Here is an 18,554-nt window from a genome sequence, read left to right as displayed (position 1 = left end):
TTAGTGGCGAGAGCCCGGGCTGGGGAGTCGGAGGTCGTGGGTTCTAATCCCGGCTCCGCCGCTTGTCAGCCGAGTGACCTTGGGCAAATCACTTCACTTCTCTGGGCCTCAGTTCCCTCACCTGTAAAATGGGGAGGAAGTCTGTGAGCCCCACGTGGGACAACCTGATGACCTTGTATCTACCCCAGCGCTTAGAACAGTGCTAAAATAAAGACGAAGACTGTGAGCCCCACGTGGGACGCGGATCGGGTCCAATGTTATTAACTTGTACCGACCCCAGTGCTCAGACCAGTGCTTGGCCCATAGTAACCGCTTAACAAGACTGTGAGCCTATTGTTGGGCAGGGGTTGTCTCTATTGGTTGCCAAATTGTACTTTCCAAGCGCTTAGTCCAGTGCTCTGCACACAGTGAGCGCTCAATAAATATGATTGATTGATAGTAAGCGCTCAATACGACTGAAGGAATGAATGCTTGGCACATAGTAAGCCCCACATGGGACACCCTGATTACCTCGTATCTCCCCGAGCGTTTAGAACAATGCTCATTCATTCAATCATATTTATTGAGAACTTACTGTGTGCAGAGCACTGTACTAAGTGCTTGGGAAATACAAATGGGCAACAGAGACAGTCCCTCCCCAACAACAGGCTCACAGACTAGAAGGGGGGAGACAGACAGCAGAACAAAACAGGTAGACGTATCAAAACCGTCAGAATACATCATCAATCATCAATCGTATTTATTGAGCGCTTACTGTGTGCAGAGCACTGTACTAAGCGCTTGGGAAGTACAAGTTTGCAACATATAGAGACAGTCCCTACCCAACAGTGGGCTAACAGTCTAAAAGAATTATAGCTATGTGCTTGGCACATGGTAAGCGCTTAACAGATGCCCTCATCATCATTATTATAGTAAGTGCTTAACAAATACCAACATTATTATTATTATTATTAGAGAAGCAGCGTGGCTCCGTGAAAGGAGCCCGGGTTTGGGAGTCAGAGGTCATGGGTTCAAATCCCGGCTCCACCGCTTGTCAGCTATGTGACTGTGGGCAAGTCACTTGACTTTTCTGTGCCTCATCTGTCAGATGGGGATGAAGACTGTGAGCCCCACGGGGGCCAACCTGATCACCGTGTATCCCCCCCCAGCACTTAGAACAGTGCCTGGCACATAGTAAGTGCTTAACAAATGCCATTATCATTATTATTATTATTCTCTGTGCCTCCTCTGTCAAATGGGGATGAAGGCTGTGAGCCCCACATGGGCCAACCTGATCACCTTGTATCCTCCCTGGCGTTTAGAACAGTGCCTGGCACATAGTAAGCGTTTAACACATGCCATTATTATTATTATTATTCTCTGGGCCTCCTCTGTCAAATGGGGATGAAGACTGTGAGCCCTATGTGGGCCAACCTGATCACCTTGTATCCTCCCCAGTGCTTTGAACAGTGCCTGGCACATAGTAAGCGCTTAACAAATGCCATCATTATTATTACCTGTGCCTCCTCTGTCAAATGGGGATGAGGACTGTGAGCCCCACGTGGGCCAACCTGATCACCTTGTATCCTCCCAGGCGCTTAGAACAGTGCCTGGCACAGAGTAAGCATTTAACACATGCCATTATTATTATTATTATTATTCTCTGGGCCTCCTTTGTCAAATGGGGGTGAAGACTGTGAGCCCCACGTGGGCCAACCTGATCACCTTGTATCCTCCCTGGTGCTTAGAACAGTGCCCGGCACAGAGTAGGTGCTTAGCAGATGCCCATCATCATTATTATTGGTTAACGAATACCAACATTATTATTCATCCAGTCAGTCGTTTTTATTGAGCGCTTACTGTGTGCAGAGCACTGGACTAAGCACTTGGGAAGTCCAAGTCGGCAACATATAGGGACAGTCCCTACCCAACAACAGGCTCCCAGTCTAGAAGGGGGAGGAAGACGATAATAATAACAACAATAATAATGGCATTTATTAAGTGCTTACTATGTGCAATGCACTGTTCTAAGCGCTGACAACAAAACATGGAGACAGGTGCCCAAACCGTCAAAATAGAATGAAAGCTCTATGCACATCATTAACAAAACAAATAGACTGGCAAATCCTGTTGGGTATGGACCATCTCCATATGTTGCCAACTTGTAATTCCCAAGTGCTTAGGGAAGCAGCGTGGCTCAGTGGAAAGATCATGGCTTTTGGAGCCAGAGGTCATGGGTTCAAATCCCGGGTCTGCCTACTGTCAGTTGTGTGACTTTGGGCAAGTCACTTCACTTCTCTGGGCCTCAGTTACCTCATCTGTAAAATGGGGATTAAGACTGTAAGCCCCCTGTGAGACAACCTGATCACCTTGTAAACATCCCAGCGCTTAGAACAGTGTGGTGCGCATAGTAAGCACTTAATAAATGCCATCATTATTATTAGTAGTACAGTGCTCTGCACACAGTAAGTGCTCAATAAATACGATTGAATGAATAAGCATGTACAAAATAAATAAATAAATGGTGATTTAAGAGGATGCTTCAAGAGAAGCAGTGTGGCTCCGTGGAAAGAGCCCGGGCTTTGGAGTCAGAGGTCATGGGTTCAAATCCCAGCTCCGCCAATGGTCAGCCACGTGACCTTGGGCAAGCCACTTCACTTCTCTGGGCCTCAGTTGCCTCATCTGTAAAATGGGGATGAAGACTGTGAGCCCCCCGTGGGCCAATCTGATCACCTTGTAACTTCCCCAGCACTTAGAACACTGCTTGGCACATAGTAAGCGCTTCATAAATGCCATCATTATTAGTGTTAGTAGCAGAGTGCTCTGAACACAGTAAGCGCTCAATAAATATGACCGAATGAACAAGCATGTACAAAAGAAATAAATAAATAAATGGTGATTTATGAGGATGCTTCAAGAGAAGCAGCATGGCTCTGTGGAAAGAGCCCGGGCTTTGGAGTCAGAGGTCATGGGTTCAAACACAGACTCCGCCAATGGTCAGCACACAGTAAGCGCTCAATAAATACAACTGAACGAATGAATAGGTAAACAATAAATAACTAAATGGTGATTTATGAGGATCAATCAATCAATCGTATTTATTGAACGCTTACTGTGTGCAGAGCACTGTACTAAGCGCTTGGGAAGTACAAGTTGGTAACATATTGAGACGAAGACTGTGAGCCCCCCGTGGGACAACCTGATCACCTTGATCACCTTTTAGACTGTGAGCCTACTGTTGGGTAGGGATTGTCTCTATATGTTGCCAACTTGTACTTCCCAAGCACTTAGTCCAGTGCTCTGCACACAGTAAGCGCTCAATAAATACGATTGATTGATTGATTGATGATTGTAACCTCTCCAGTGCTTAGAACAGTGCTTTACAGGTAGTAAGTGTTTACTAAATGCCATTATTATTATTATTATTGGCACAGTGGAAAGAGCACGGGCTTTGGAGTCGGCGGTCGTGGGTTCAAATCCCGCTCTGCCAATTGTCAGCTGTGTGACTTTGGGCAAATCAACTTCTCTGTGCCTCAGTGACCTCACCTGTAAAATGGGGATGAAGACTATGAGCCCCCTGTGGATCAACCCGATCACCTTGTAACCTCTCCAGCGCTTAGAACAGTGCTTTGCAGGTAGTAAGCGGTTACTAAATGCCATTATCATTATTATTGGCACAGTGGAAAGAGCACGGGCTTTGGAGTCGTAGGTCGTGGGTTCAAATCCTGACTCCACCAATTGTCAGGTGTGTGACTTTGGGCAAGTCAACTTCTCTGTGCCTCAGTTCCCTCACCTGTAAAATGGGGATGAAGACTGTGAGCTCCCCGTGGGACCACCCGATCACCTTGTAACCTCCCCAGCGCTTAGAACAGAGCTTTGCAGGTAGTAAGCGCTTACTAAATGCCATTATTATTATTATGGGCACAGTGGAAAGAGCACGGGCTTTGGAGTCGGCGGTCGTGGGTTCAAATCCCACTCTGCCAATTGTCAGCTGTGTGACTTTGGGCAAGTCAACTTCTCTGTGCCTCAGTTCCCTCACCTGTAAAATGGGGATGAAGACTGTGAGCCCCCCGTGGGACAACCCGATCACCTTGTAACCTCTCCAGCGCTTAGAACAGTGCTTCGCAGGTAGTAAGCGCTTACTAAATGCCATTATTATTATTATTAGCACAGTGGAAAGAGCACGGGCTTTGGAGTCGTAGGTCGTGGGTTCAAATCCTGACTCCACCAATTGTCAGGTGTGTGACTTTGGGCAAGTCAACTTCTCTGTGCCTCAGTTCCCTCACCTGTAAAATGGGGATGAAGACTGTGAGCTCCCCGTGGGACCACCCGATCACCTTGTAACCTCCCCAGCGCTTAGAACAGAGCTTTGCAGGTAGTAAGCGCTTACTAAATGCCATTATTATTATTATGGGCACAGTGGAAAGAGCACGGGCTTTGGAGTCGGAGGTCGTGGGTTCAAACCCCGGCTCCGCCAATTGTCAGCTGTGTGACTCTGGGCAAGTCACTTGACTTCTCTGTGCCTCAGTTCCCTCACCTGTAAAATGGGGGTGAAGACTGTGGAAACCCCGTGGGACCACCCGATCACCCTGTAACCTCCCCGGCGCTTAGAACAGTGCTTTGCAGATAGTAAGCGCTTACTAAATGCCATTATTATTATTATTGGCACAGTGGAAAGAGCAGGGAGTCGGAGGTCGTGGGTTCAAATCCCGGCTCCGCCAATTGTCAGCTGTGTGACTTTGGGCAAGTCAACTTCTCTGCGCCTCAGTGACCTCACCTGGAAAATGGGGATGAAGACTGTGAGCCCCCCGTGGGCCCACCCGATCACCTTGTAACCTCCCCAGCGCTTAGAACAGTGCTCTGCACATAGTAAGCGCTTAACAAATGCCACTATTATTGCTATTACCTGCTCGGCCCCATAGACGGTGGCGAACTGGACGAACTCTTCCACCCGGACCAAGCCGTCGCCGTCGGGGTCGAGGGCCTCGAAGACGGCCCGGAGCCTGGGCCCGTCGGGGGGCTCCTCGGGGAGGGGGACCCCGGCGTCCGGGCCCGGCGGGCCCTCCCTCGGGCGGAGGTCCAGGGCGCAGAGGGACACGGGCCCGGGAGGGATGCTCTCCTCCACGGCCAGCCGGGCCGGGGGGTCTTCCCGGAGGAGGCGGCGTCCCCCGCTGAGGACCGGCTCAAGGGGCCGGGGAGGGGAAGAGGGCGGCGGTGGTGGTGGTGGTGGTGGTGGTGGTGGGTGGGGGCGGTCCTGCTCCTCCGGGGGCGCGGGGGCCGGCGCCATGCTGAGGCAGGCCGGCGGCCGGTCCGCCTCCATGGCCGGGCGACGCGCGGCCCCCGCCTCAGGGACAAAGGACGGCGGCGGCGGCGGGCTGAGGAGGCCGAGGCGGCCGTCGTCGGGGCTGCCCGGGGGCCGCCCCCGCCGCCATCTCCGTCCCCGCCCGCTCCCTCCTCATCTCCTCATCACCTCTCCTCAGCGCCGGCCGCCATGGCCGACGGGCGGCAAGGTGAGGGGGAGGCGCGCGCACCGACACCGCGCCCCCCTCCCTCCCGCCCGGCGCGCGTGCGCGCGATGACGTCACGCCCCCTGGCGCGCGCCTCGCGTCGTCGCCTCAGGCCGCTGAGGGACGCCTGAGGGTCGGCCGGCTGGCCCCTTCCTTTCTTCCTGCATTCAACCGTATTGACTAATAATAATAATAATGATGGCATTTGTTGAGCTCTTTCTATAATAATCATCATGGCATTTGTTAAGCTATTATTATTAATAGTAATAATAAAATAATGGCATATGTATATATGCTTGTAATGACGCCTGAGGGTCGGCCGGCTGGCCCCTTCCTTCCTTCCTTCCCTCAACCGTATTGATTAATAATAATCACAGTAATGATGGCATTTGTTGAGCGCTTTATATAATAATCATGGCGTTTGTTAAGCGATTATTATTAATAATAATAATATAATAGTGGCATATGTATATATGTTTGTAATGACGCCTGAGGGTCGGCCGGCTGGCCCCTTCCTTCCTTCCTTCATTCAACCGTATTGATTAATAATAATCACAATAATGATGGCATTTGTTGAGCACTTTCTATAATAATCATCATGGCGTTTGTTAAGCGATTATTATTAATAATAATGATATAATAATGGCATATGTATATATGTTTGTAATGACGCCTGAGGGTCGGCCGGCTGGCCCCTTCCTTCCTTCCTCCACTCAACCGTATTGATTAATAATAATCACAATAATGATGGCATTTGTTGAGCGCTTTCTATAATAATCATCATGGCATTTGTTAAGCGATTATTAATAATAATAATAATATAATAATGGCATATGTATATATGTTTGTAATGACGCCTGAGGGTCGGCCGGCTGGCCCCTTCCTTCCTTCCTTCACTCAACCGTATTGATTAATAATAATCACAATAATGATGGCATTTGTTGAGCGCTTTCTATAATAATCATCATGGCGTTTGTTAAGCGATTATTATTAATAATAATAATAAAATAATGGCATATGTATATATGTTTGTAATGACGCCTGAGGGTCGGCCGGCTGGCCCCTTCCTTCCTTCCTCCACTCAACCGTATTGATTAATAATAATGATAATGATGGCATTTGTTGAGCGCTTTCTATAATAATCATCATGGCATTTGTTAAGCGATTATTATTAATAATAATAATATAATAATGGCATATGTATATATGTTTGTAATGACGCCTGAGGGTCGGCCGGCTGGCCCCTTCCTTCCTTCCTTCCCTCAACCGTATTGATTAATAATAATCACAGTAATGATGGCATTTGTTGAGCGCTTTATATAATAATCATGGCGTTTGTTAAGCGATTATTATTAATAATAATAATATAATAGTGGCATATGTATATATGTTTGTAATGACGCCTGAGGGTCGGCCGGCTGGCCCCTTCCTTCCTTCCTTCATTCAACCGTATTGATTAATAATAATCACAATAATGATGGCATTTGTTGAGCACTTTCTATAATAATCATCATGGCGTTTGTTAAGCGATTATTAATAATAATAATAATATAATAGTGGCATATGTATATATGTTTGTAATGACGCCTGAGGGTCGGCCGGCTGGCCCCTTCCTTCCTTCCTTCATTCAACCGTATTGATTAATAATAATCACAATAATGATGGCATTTGTTGAGCACTTTCTATAATAATCATCATGGCGTTTGTTAAGCGATTATTATTAATAATAATGATATAATAATGGCATATGTATATATGTTTGTAATGACGCCTGAGGGTCGGCCGGCTGGCCCCTTCCTTCTTTCATTCAACCGTATTGATTAATAATAATCACAATAATGATAATGATGGCATTTGTTGAGCGCTTTCTGTAATAATCATCATGGCATTTGTTAAGCTATTATTAATAATAATAATAAAATAATGGCATATGTATATATGTTTGTAACGACGCCTGAGGGTCGGCCGGCTGGCCCCTTCCTTCCTTCCTTCATTCAACTGTATTGATTAATAATAATAATAATGATAATGATGGCATTTGTTGAGCACTTTCTGTAATAATCATCATGGCATTTGTTAAGCGATTATTATTAATAATAATAATAATGGCATATGTATATATGTTTGTACATATTCATTACTCTATTTATTTTCCTTGTACATATCTATTCTACTTATTTTATTTTGTTAGTATGTTTGGTTTTGTTCTCTTCCACCCTTCAAGGGCCTACTGAGAGCTCAGCTCTTCCAGGAGGCCTTCCCGGACTGAGCCCCTTCCTTCCTTTCCCCCTCGTCCCCCTCTCCATCCCCCGCATCTTACCTCCTTCCCTTCCCCACAGCACCTGTATATATGTATATATGTTTGTACATATTCATTACTCTATTTATTTATTTTACTTGAACATATCTATTCTGCTTATTTTATTTTGTTAGTATGTTTGGTTTTGTTCTCTGTCTCCCCCTTCTAGACTGTGAGCCCACTGTTGGGTAGGGACTGTCTCTATATGTGTTGCCAGCTTGTACTTCCCAAGAGCTTAGTACAGTGCTCTGCACACAGTGAGCACTCAATAAATACGATTGATTGATTGATCCCCCTTTTAGACTGTGAGCCCACTGTTGGGTAGGGACTGTCTCTATATGTTGCCAATTTGTACTTCCCAAGCGCTTAGTTCAGTGCTCTGCACACAGTAAGTGCTCAATAAATATGATTGATTGATTGATTTGTTGAGCGCTTACTATAATGATAATCATGGCATTTGTTAAGCGATTATTAATAATAATAATGATGGCATTTGTTGAGCGCTTACTATAGTAATAATAATCATGGCATTTGTTGATGGCTTACTATGCACCAAGCACTGTTCTAAGCGCTGGGGGGATACAAGGTGATCAGGTTGTCCCACGTGGAGGTGAGCTCTCAGCAGGGCCTTGAAGGGAGGAAGAGAGCGAGCTTGGCGGATGGGCAGAGGAAGGGCATTCCAGGCGCGGGGGATACAAGTAAATAAATAAATAGAGTAATAAATATGTACATACATATATACATATATACAGGTGCTGTGGGGAAGGGAAGGAGGTAAGACGGGAGGATGGAGGGGGGGGGCGAGACGGTCCCTACCCACCAGCGGGCTCCCAGTCTAGACTGAATGAAACTGAATCGCATTGAATTAAATTCATTCATTCATTCATTCATTCAATCGTATTTATTGAGCGCTTACTGTGTGCAGAGCACTGTACTAAGTGCTTGGGAAGTACAAGTTGGCAACATATAGAGACGGCCCCTACCCAACAGTGGGCTCATAATCTAGAAATGCGATTGAATGAATGAATGATGTCCTCTCCCGAGCGCTTAGTACGGTGCTTTGAGTCCAGTCGGCGCTCAATAAATACGATTGAATGAATGAATGCACGCTGACAGTTGGGGCGGGCGCGCGCGCGTGGAAGCTGGCTCCTGACAGAGAGGGAGGTGCGTGCGCGCGGCCGGAGCGGAGCTGCGCATGCGTGCGCGCTCCCGGGCTCGGCTACCTGCGGGTGGCCCGGAGCGGGGGCGCATGCGCATTCCGGCCTGCTGGCCCAGGCGTCGCCCGCGGCTCTGAGGTAAACCTGGGGCCATTCAGTCAATCAATCAATCAATCAATCGCATTTATTGAGCGCTTGCTGTGTACAGAGCACTGGACCCCTCTCCCTGCTCCACAACACTTGTGTTAGGAGAAGCATTGTGGTTCCCAAAGCGCTTAGTCCAGTGCTCTGCACACGGTAAGCGCTCAATAAATACAATTGAATGTGCCACTGACTGTGACTCCCAGACTGAGCCCCCTCATTCATTCAGTCGTATTTATTGAGCGCTTACTGTGTGCAGAGCACTGTACTAAGCGCTTGGGAAGTACAAGTCGGCAACATATAGAGACGGTTCCTACCCAACAACGGGCTCACAGTCTAGAAGGGGGACACAGACAACAAAACAAAACTTATAGACAGGTCCTTTCCTTCCCCACAGCACGTGTATATATGTTTGTACATATTTATTACTCTATTTTACTTGTACATATTTATTCTATTTATTTTATTTGGTTTATATGTTTTGTTTTCTTGTCTGTCTCCCCCTTCTACACTGTGAGCCCGCGGCTGGGTAGGGACAGTCTCTATATATTGCCAACATGTCCTTCCCAAGTGCTTAGTACAGTGCTCTGCACATAGTAAGTGCTCAATAAATATGATTGAATGAATGAATGAAAGAGCCCGGGGTTTGGAGTCAGTGGTCGGGGTTCAAATCCCAGCTCCACTGCTTGTCAGCTGTGTGGCTTTGGGCAAGTCACTCCAGTGCTTATTACAGTGCTTTGCACAGATTAAGCACTTAATACCATCATCATTATTATTATTACTTCACTTCTCTGTGCCTCAGTGACCTCATCTGGAAAATGGGGATTGACTGTGAGCCCCCCCCATGGGACAACCTGATCACCTTGTATCCTCCCCAGCGCTTAGACCAGTGCTTTGCATATAGTAAGCACTTAATAAATGCCATCATTATTATATGTACATATCTATAATTTATATTGATGCCTGTTTACTTGCTTTGATGTGTATGTATCTATAATTCTATGTATTTATATTGATGCCTGTTTACTTGTTTTGTTGTCCGTTTTCCCTCTTCTAGACTGTAAGCCTGGTGTGTGCAGGGATTGTCTCTATTGCTGACTTGTACTTTCCAAGCACTTAGTACAGTGCTCTGCACACAGTAAGCACTCAAAAAATACAATTGAATGAGCATACTAGTTCCTTGAAGGCAGGGTTCACATCTCCTTATTCTCTCCCAAGCACTTAGTAGACTGCATTGCACCCATTAGGGGGTAAGCTCCTTCAGGGCAGGGTTCAATCAATCCTATTTATTGAGTGCTTGCTATGTGCAGAGCACTGTACTAAGCACTTAGGAGAGTAAAATATTAACAAACGACAGACATTCCCTGCCCACAACGGATTGAGTCTACTTATTCTCCCCCAAGGACTTATTCATTCATTTATTCAATCGTATTTATTGAGCGCTTACTGTGTGCAAAGCACTGTACTAAGTGCTTGGGAGAGTACAATCTAACAACGCATTCCTGCCCACAAGGAGCTTAAAGTCTAGTCTTAGTACACTGCACTACACCCGTTAGAGTGTAAGCTACATAGGGGCAGGGTTCCCAAGCATTTAATAGACTGTAACATTAGCGTGTAATCTCCTTGAGGTCAGGGTTCATATCTACTGATTCTATTACACTCACCCAAGCGCTTAATAAAAGTGTTCTGTACAAAGAAAGCGCTGAATACCACTGACGGACTGATTGATCGAGGTCAGGGTGCTGTTGTAGTCTCCCAAGCGTTCAATACGGTGCCTAGAACTCAGTAACTACTACTACCATGAGCAGCAACATACAATTTGTGATATGCCCCATAAGCCGTTGGCTGATCGCAGGCTTTCTGCGGGGTGTGGGAAGAGGGGGTGGAGGGGTAACAGTGTTAACTGAGTGTATACTGAGTGCCACGCGCTGTTCCAAGCACTTGGAAGGGACGGCAGAAGTCTGAGATGTTCCCTGCCCATAAGGAACTTCCAGTCAAACAGGTGAGGTGGGCAGAGAAATACAGTGAACAGAGAGAGGAAGGCACACAGATGCTGAAGGTGGGCAGAAGCAAGTGAGCAGAAGTCTAAGGCCACAGGGCACCCATCCCCGGGAGACCCCGGATGGCCAGTGAAGCCCCCTGAGGAGGAGAGCTCGTCACTTAGAGTTTAGCAGAGAAGGATGCGGCCGCCGACGGAGCCAAGAAGCCATTGGAGGACGTCAGCCAGCTGCCGCCGTCCACCACCAAGGAGGCCCCCGTGACATAGGATGCCAGGGGGCTGGCCAGGAACAGGGCGCTGTGGGCGATCTCCGTCTTGTTCCCCAGCCTCCGGAGGGGGATCTCCTGGACGGCTCTGCTCATGTGGGTCTGGGAACCCCCTGGAACCAAACAGCCCCGACTGAGCGGCCACTCTCTCCCTGCCACCCACTGAGAAGGGCACTAGGGAGAGGAAATCATTGGGGGCGAGAGGTGGGGTAGCCTAGGGCCGGACCGAACCAGCTGAAAGCGGCTGCAGGGCATGGCTGGTCCCATGTGCCACTCTTCCGGGCTCCTCAGCGTGGGGCAGTGTGGTCTAGCAGAAGGAGCTTGTATTCGGGCACCCCCCCGTCCCCCGCCTCACCCAACAGAAAGGACGAGTGTTGACCCAGATGCCTCCCTCCGTGGCCCCGGCTGGACCCGCCCCGTATATGCCTTACCGAGACGCCGCATGCCCTCGGTGCCGCTGATGGGCCCGGGGGCCAGGCTGTTGACCCGGACGTTGTAGGGGCCCCACTCCACGGCCAGGTGCCGGGTCATGGCGTCTGCACCGGGGAGCAAAAGAAAGGAAAATAACCGGTGGCAGAGAGTCACTGGGGGCGGTCAGCCAGGGGCAGGGATGAGGGAGAGCTGGGCAGAGAGCCACAACAGCAAAAGCGAGGAACCCGGGTGGGTGGTGCCAAAGCAGCCCACGGTTCACTGGAGTGGGAGGCGCTGCTGACCTCGAGGAGGTGGGACCACCCCACTGACCGGGCACCCCCGGGCACTGGGGTCGCCCTAACTGGGGCGTGGAACCGGGAAGAGAGTCCAACCCGGGAAAGCGGAAATAAGGCCCCCGCCCGAGCCGGGGACAGACCTACTGCAGCCTTGGCGGTTCCAGCATGCACCTGCAACGCCTGCCCTTTGAAACTCAGCGTGGCCGTGATGTTAATGATCACTCCTCCGTGGTCCTGGAGCAGACAAAAAGAGCGAGGATGGGGTCCGGCCGGAGGACCGGGGGAGCGGTGGAGTCCAGGAGACCGGCTCCGGCCCCGCCTACCTGGAACCATTTCTCGAAGAGCACTTTGGAGGCGTTGAAGGTGCCGATGGTGTCTATGTCGATCACTGTCTTGTAGGCGTTGAAAGACAGAGCCTTGGCTGGGCACAGGAAGTTACCTGCCGCACCTGAGGGGAGAGAGAGGATGGAGAGTGAAGGGATGGGAGGCTCTGTGGGGGCGGTGGCGGAGCTGTGCACAGAAGGGGCACAGACCCGTCCGTCCCCTGGGCGGGAGCGGGAGCAGTAGCCCTGTTTTGCCTGAAAGCCAGGGCAGGCGAGCAGCAGAGCAAGGTTCGCCCAATAACCCGCCGTTTCTACTGCTGCTCCCTCTGCCCTGGCCCGCAACTGCGGGCAACCCACTCCCCATCCCTGGCCACCGCCAGCCCTAGCTTTTGACATTGGGCCATCTCAGTCTGGAGCTGACCGGGATCTGCTTGGATTGGACCCGGACCCAAATCCTAAAGGCTGAACAGTCCCATTTTCCTAGAATCCTCGGGGCCAGCAATGGCTGGGGTATGAGCTGGACCCGACATGGTTCAGTTTCTCAGATGCCCTGAGGATGGGCCAGATGGGGCCGCCCAGGGTGGCCCCTCAGTCCTCAGGGACCTCGATGTGCCAGTCTCGGTACTGTGCTGCTGCAGGCCCCGGGAGCATTCGCCATGCGGGTGTGGCTGGTGTCGTGGCACCCATTCTCCCCCTCTGAGGGGCACCGGGCGGCTGGGACGAGGACAAGAGTAGGCCCACCCTGCCTCCGTGGATCCTTAGAACAGTGCTTTGCACATAGTAAGCGCTTAACAAATGCCATTATTATTATTATTATTATCCTCCCAGACTGGATGGGGGCATCCTGCTCCACAATGCCATGGGCAGCTCTGGGGGAGGGAGGGCACATTTCGGGTTTCTAACAGTCCCTCTCCCACACCGAAGGACACAAACCCAGGAGCCCGGCCCCTGAGGCCCACGACTAAGCTGACCCACTGAGTCCCTGGCCAACAACTCTCGCCAGAGGCCACAAGCCGGAGTGAGTGTTGCTGGGGCTTGGGGTGTTCCTGTCATTCCCCCCTGGCCTGGGCCAGGCCTCCTCAGGGGACAGGGAGGGAGGCAGCTTGGCCTAGGGGAAAGAACACGAATCTAAGGGCCAGGAGACCTGGAGTCCCTGCCACCAACCTGCTGTGTGGCCATGTGCTAGTCACTCAACCCCTCCCTGGGCCTCAGTTTCCTCCTTGGTAAAATGAAGAGAAACTCCCCACTTGCCCTCCTTCTGAGGCAGTGAGCCCCTTGTAGGACGGGGCTATGTCCGATCACCAAAAGTATTTATTGAGAGCTTACTGTGTGGAGAGCATTGTACTAAGGGGTTGGGGGAGGGCAACATTACGGAGTTGGTAGACATGCTCCCTGCCCACCATGAGATCTGATTGTCTTCCATCTACTCCAGCGCTGAACACGTAATAGGCACTGAATAAATGAAGTAATTATTAGGTGGGAGAGACAGCCCCTAGCTAAGGTTAGGAGAGAAGGGTTGTCCCAAGGAATTGGTAAGACACTGGACAATTGAGAACTCGCCAGAGCTGAGGCCCAGTGTGTCTGACAGGGCTAGGTTGTTTTGGCTATGGAGGCTGGGAAGGAGGAAGTTGGAGAGGAGGGTTGGGAGGATGGGAATCGGGACAAAGGCAGACCTGCCCTTGCTTGGTTCGGGCTGGCCACTGACAGTCTCCACGTGGCCACGGAGTCCCTGATCGTGGGACTCGGAGCCACCGGACTGATACCGGGCCCCGCCGAGGGACCTCACCGTTGATGAGAATGTCCACCCGGCCCAACTCCTTCAGGGCCGTGTCGACCGCCGCGGCGATCGTCTGGGGCTGCCGCACGTCCAGAGACAAAGGCAGGCATCGCTGGCCCGTGGCCACCCTCAGTTTCTCGGCAGCCTGGACCGGGAGGAAGGAGTGGTGGAGAGAGAGAGCAGAGGGAGAGAGAGACGAAAAGCAGAGAGAGATGAGATGGGCAGGCGGGAAGGGAGGAGCAGCGGAGAGATAAGAGATGAGAGGCGGGAGGAGACGAGAGGCAGAGGTGGACCATTGAAGTGAACGAATGAAGACTCAGGGAAAGGGCAGAGGGAGGAACGGGGGGAAAGCCGGGAAAGGAGAAGAGAGGTGAGATTCAGCCTTCCTCCCCCGGTCCTCCTCCCGTCTTTCGGGGAGAAACCCGTCCTGGACAGGGGGCTTGCTCCCACCTGGGGCTGTGAGCACCCCCCTCACCAACTCTCTAGCCAGCCGAGCCCCGGTTCCAGGAGGCCGGGAGCGGCTGTCCAACCCTCACCCAGTTCCCTGCCTTCAGGTAATTGACAATCCAAAGGGGGAAGCGCAAAGTTCAGGGCAAATTCAGCGCCACCTTACAGTAAACAGAGGAAGCCCCAGACCTCGGGCCAGCCGGCACTGATCCGGGACCCCTCCACCACAACCCGGGGGCTGGGTCGACTCAGGCCCCAGCACAGCAGGACTCTGTGTCCTTCCTGGTCAGCCAGGCGAGGAGGAGGGGGAAGAGGGATGGGGGCCGGGGAGGAGGGAGAGGGACAAGGGGAAGGAAGGTAGAGAAAGCATGGTAGATCACAGCTGCAGACATAACGGCCCACGGCCAGGTTCTGGGGGCCCCACACAATCAAGGATGGAGGGCCCCCGGGGCAACCACTGAGCCCTCCCAGTTCCAGGAGCCTGGCTCCAGGGACCAGGAGACCCTGGGTGTCCTCGGCTATGCCAGCTGGGGCTGCCCCTGGGGGACGTGGAGGTTTCCCGTGAGGGGGCCGGGCCCAACGGGAATCCGGAAAAGAGCCTGCTCCCGACGCCACCGCCGGCTGGGTCGCAGTGCTCCGGCCCAGGATTCCCCTGGGGGCAGCGGGCACCCGGGCCACGCCACGCGGCTCGGAACGCCCAGCTGGGCCACGGCCACGGGATCTGCCGGTCCAGAAGGGTGGGGGTCACCACGACGACAAGATCAGAGTCCCCCGGCGCCCCCCAGCCACAACGGTCTATGCAGGGGACCCGGCTCACCTCAGAGACTCTCTGCAGGCTCCTGCTGGCGATGACGGTGCGGCAGCCGTGTCTGGGGGAGGGGGCCCAATGCCACATCTCAGGGCACCGCGGAGCATGGGTGCAGACCAGATGGCCACCTCCCCTGCTGCCAGGGGCAGGGCTACCCTCAGGCCCGGGGGGCCAGGACCCCATGATCGGGCAGGGGAGGGCAAATATGGAAAACCAGACAGGCTCCCCTGGGCTGAACCGTTACCTCATGAAAATCTCAGCAATGCGGAAGCCGATTCCCGAGCCTCCTCCGGTGATGAAGGCCACCTTGCCCCTGTGGATGGACAGTCAGTCAATCAATCAATCAATCAACCAGTGATATTTACTGAGTGCATACCGTATGCAGACAACTGCACTAAATGCTTGGGAGAGTCCGATACTACAGAGTTGGTATACCCATTCCCTGCTCACAAGGCGCTTACGGTCTAGGTGGGGAGACAGACCTGAAAATAAATTGTGGATATGAACATAAGTGCTGGGAGGCTGAGGGAGGAGCGTATATCAAGTGCTGAAATGGGCCAGATGACGACTACAGGAGATGAAGCTTTAGTTGGGGAAGGCCTCTTGGAAGAGGTGTGCTTTTAATAAGGTTTTGAAGGACGGGAGAGTGTTTTAACAAATACCAACAACAACAAAAAAAACCCAAAACAAAACAAGGACAGTGTCAGCAAAACCAAGGTGAGATAAGTCCAGGAAAAGGGGGCGGTTCAGTGTCGAAAGCAGCTGATAGGTCAAACAGGATTGGGACAGAGCTGAGACTTGGTGAGGACAAGGTCACTGGAACCTCGAAGCGGGCGGTTTTTGTGAAGTTCAGGGTGCAGAAGTTAGGGACCGTCTCTATGTTGCTGACTTGTACTTGCCAAGCGCTTAGTACAATGCTCTGCACACAGTAAGCACTCAATAAATACAACAATGAATGAATGACTTAAAGGAGGCGAAGTGGAGGCAGGGGGTGCAAACAACTGGTGTATACTTCTATTTATTTATATTGATGCTACTGATGCCTGTTTACTTGTTTTAATGCCAGTCTCCCCCATCCTAGACTGTGAGCCCGTTGTGGGTAAGGATTGCCTCTATTTGTTGCCGAATTGTACTTTCCAAGCTCTTATTACGGTGCTCTGCACACATTCGTTCAATCGTATTTATTGAGCGCTTACTGTGTGCACAGCACTGTACTAAGCGCTTGGGAAGTACAAGTCAGCAACATATAGAGACAGTCCCTACCCAACAACGGGCTCACAGTCTAGAAGGGGGAAATAGACAACAAAACATTTAGACAGGTGTCAAAATAGAATAGAGTTATAGCTATATGCACATCATTAACAAAATAAATAGAATAGTAAATACGTACACACAGTAAGCGCTCAAGAAATACCACTGAATGAATGAATGAATGGTTCGAGGAGCTGGGCAGGAATGATAGAAAGGTGAAAGGCTGATACATGGAGTCAAGAGAAGGTTTTTCAAGGTCAAGCACTTAATCAGTTGTATTTATTGAGCAGTTCCTGTGTGCAGAGGACTGCACTAAACGCTTGAGAAAGTACAAAACAAGACAGTTGGTAGACACAATCCCTGCCCTGCCCTTGACCTAGTCACTGTATTTTTGTCCTGCCTCAGTTTCCTCACTTGGATTGGGAGCCCTGTGTGTGTCCGACCTGATTATCTTGTATCAATCCCGGCGCTCAGTTCAGTGCTTGTACCTAGGAAGGGTTTAAGAGATTCCACCGCAATTATAATTATGTTATCTCACCTCTCGGCCTCTCAGGTCCCTCATTGGAAAAACGGAGGTAAAGCAGATTTTAAGTCACTCAAGCAGCAAGGTGTGTGTCCTGTCTGATGATCTTGTAACTAACCCAGGGTTTAGCACATGGTTAAGTGCTGAGTACTACAGCAGTACTACAGCGCCTTCCGTGTGCACACCATTATACTGGGCGGCTGGTTGTGAGCAGGAGACGTATCTACTAACTCTTTTGGACTCTCCCAAGCACTATGCACAGTGTTCTGCACACAGTAAGCGCTCAGTAAATACGATTGATTTATTGAACACCCAAAGTCACATTCCGGGATCGGGAATCAAGGGCGAGGTTGGGCCTTGGGGAAGTCACTTAACGTCTCTGTGCCTCTGTTACCTTGTCTGTAAAATGGGGATTAAGACCGCGAGCCCTACGCGGGACGGGGACTGTGTCCAACCCGATTTGTTTGTAATAAGAATATTTGTTAAGCGCTTTGTGCCAAGCACTGTTCTGCGCGCTGGGGTAGTTACAAGCTAATCAGGTTGTTCCACAGGAGGCTCACGGTCTTAATCCCCATTTTACAGAAGAGGTAACTGAGGCCCAGGGAAGTGAAGTGGCTTGCTTAAGGTTACACAGCAGACAATAGTAATAATTATTATTATTATGACGGTATTTGTTAAGCACTTACTATATGCCACAAGCACTGTTCTAAGCGCTGGGGGGGATACAAGGTGATCAGGTTGTCCCACAACACATAGTAAGCGCTTAATAAATGCCATCGTTACTGTTATCAGTAATAAATACCAACATTATTATTATTATTATTACCCCAGCGCTTGGAACAGTGTATAGTAAGCGCTTAAGAAATACCAACATTATTACCGTTATTACAGAGAAGCAGCGTGGCTCAATGGAAAGAGCACGGGCTTGGGAGTCAGAGGTCAACCGACTCTGCCAACAGTCGGCTGTGTGACTTTGGGCAAGTCACTTCCCTTCTCTGGGCCTCAGTTGCCTCATCTGTAAAATGGGGATTCAGACTGTGAGCCCCACGAGGGACAACCTGATCACCTTGTACCCTCCCCAGCACTTAGAACAGTCCTGTGCACATAGTAAGCGCTTAACAAATGCCATCATTATTATTATTATTATTACCCAAGTGCTCGGAGCAGTGCATGGCACATAGGAGGCGCTTAATAAATACCAACATTATTATTACCGGAGGATGTCCGGGCTGAAGAGGCAGGAATATTCACGGAGGCAGTCATCGGTGGCCACGTCCGGCGGCGACGGTGCCCCTACCATCGTGCCCTCGGCCAGGGCTCCCTTGGCACTGAGAGGGCAAGGAAAGGCCTAACAGTCCTGACCACACTCC

At 50.6% G+C, this 18,554-nt stretch overlaps 2 protein-coding genes across 5 annotated transcripts in view; both read right to left on the bottom strand.

Moving 5' to 3' along the window:
- The window catches only part of LOC119942875 (calpain-15-like), a 161,583-nt gene extending 156,111 nt beyond the window's left edge, over positions 1-5,472 (bottom strand). For all 4 annotated transcript variants that reach the window (XM_038763897.1, XM_038763898.1, XM_038763899.1 and 1 more), the window contains exon 1: positions 4,886-5,472. In XM_038763897.1, coding sequence (XP_038619825.1) covers positions 4,886-5,299 — 414 coding nt within the window. In that variant the 5' untranslated portion in view covers positions 5,300-5,472. The remainder of the gene's footprint in view (positions 1-4,885) is intronic.
- Positions 5,473-10,703: 5,231 nt separating this feature from the next.
- LOC119942706 (peroxisomal 2,4-dienoyl-CoA reductase-like) lies at positions 10,704-18,554 on the bottom strand. The gene is made up of 8 exons (XM_038763606.1): positions 18,399-18,554; positions 15,655-15,723; positions 15,420-15,471; positions 14,165-14,300; positions 12,379-12,503; positions 12,196-12,289; positions 11,780-11,884; positions 10,704-11,461 (listed from the first exon to the last, which is right to left on the bottom strand). The coding sequence occupies exons 1-8, from the start codon at positions 18,482-18,484 to the stop codon at positions 11,244-11,246; spliced, it is 885 nt and encodes a 294-aa protein (XP_038619534.1). The 5' UTR covers positions 18,485-18,554; the 3' UTR covers positions 10,704-11,243.

This window comes from Tachyglossus aculeatus, chromosome 21, assembly GCF_015852505.1.
Source record: "Tachyglossus aculeatus isolate mTacAcu1 chromosome 21, mTacAcu1.pri, whole genome shotgun sequence".
Lineage (NCBI taxonomy): Eukaryota > Metazoa > Chordata > Mammalia > Monotremata > Tachyglossidae > Tachyglossus > Tachyglossus aculeatus.
Note: the sequence above shows the minus strand (reverse complement) of the source record. Positions and strands in the feature narration are given on the sequence as shown.

What these genes read in the sequence shown, in the direction of transcription:
- LOC119942706 (XM_038763606.1), bottom strand. Translation starts at nt 18,484, where the DNA reads ATGGTAGGGGCACCGTCGCCGCCGGACGTGGCCACCGATGACTGCCTC. An exon ending in GCCTGCAGAGAGTCTCTGAG is followed by an intron (nt 14,301 to 15,419) that starts GTGAGCCGGGTC and finishes CTCCCGGTCCAG; the next exon opens with GCTGCCGAGAAACTGAGGGT. An exon ending in AACCGCCAAGGCTGCAGTAG is followed by an intron (nt 11,885 to 12,195) that starts GTCTGTCCCCGG and finishes TCCCCGGTGCAG; the next exon opens with ACGCCATGACCCGGCACCTG.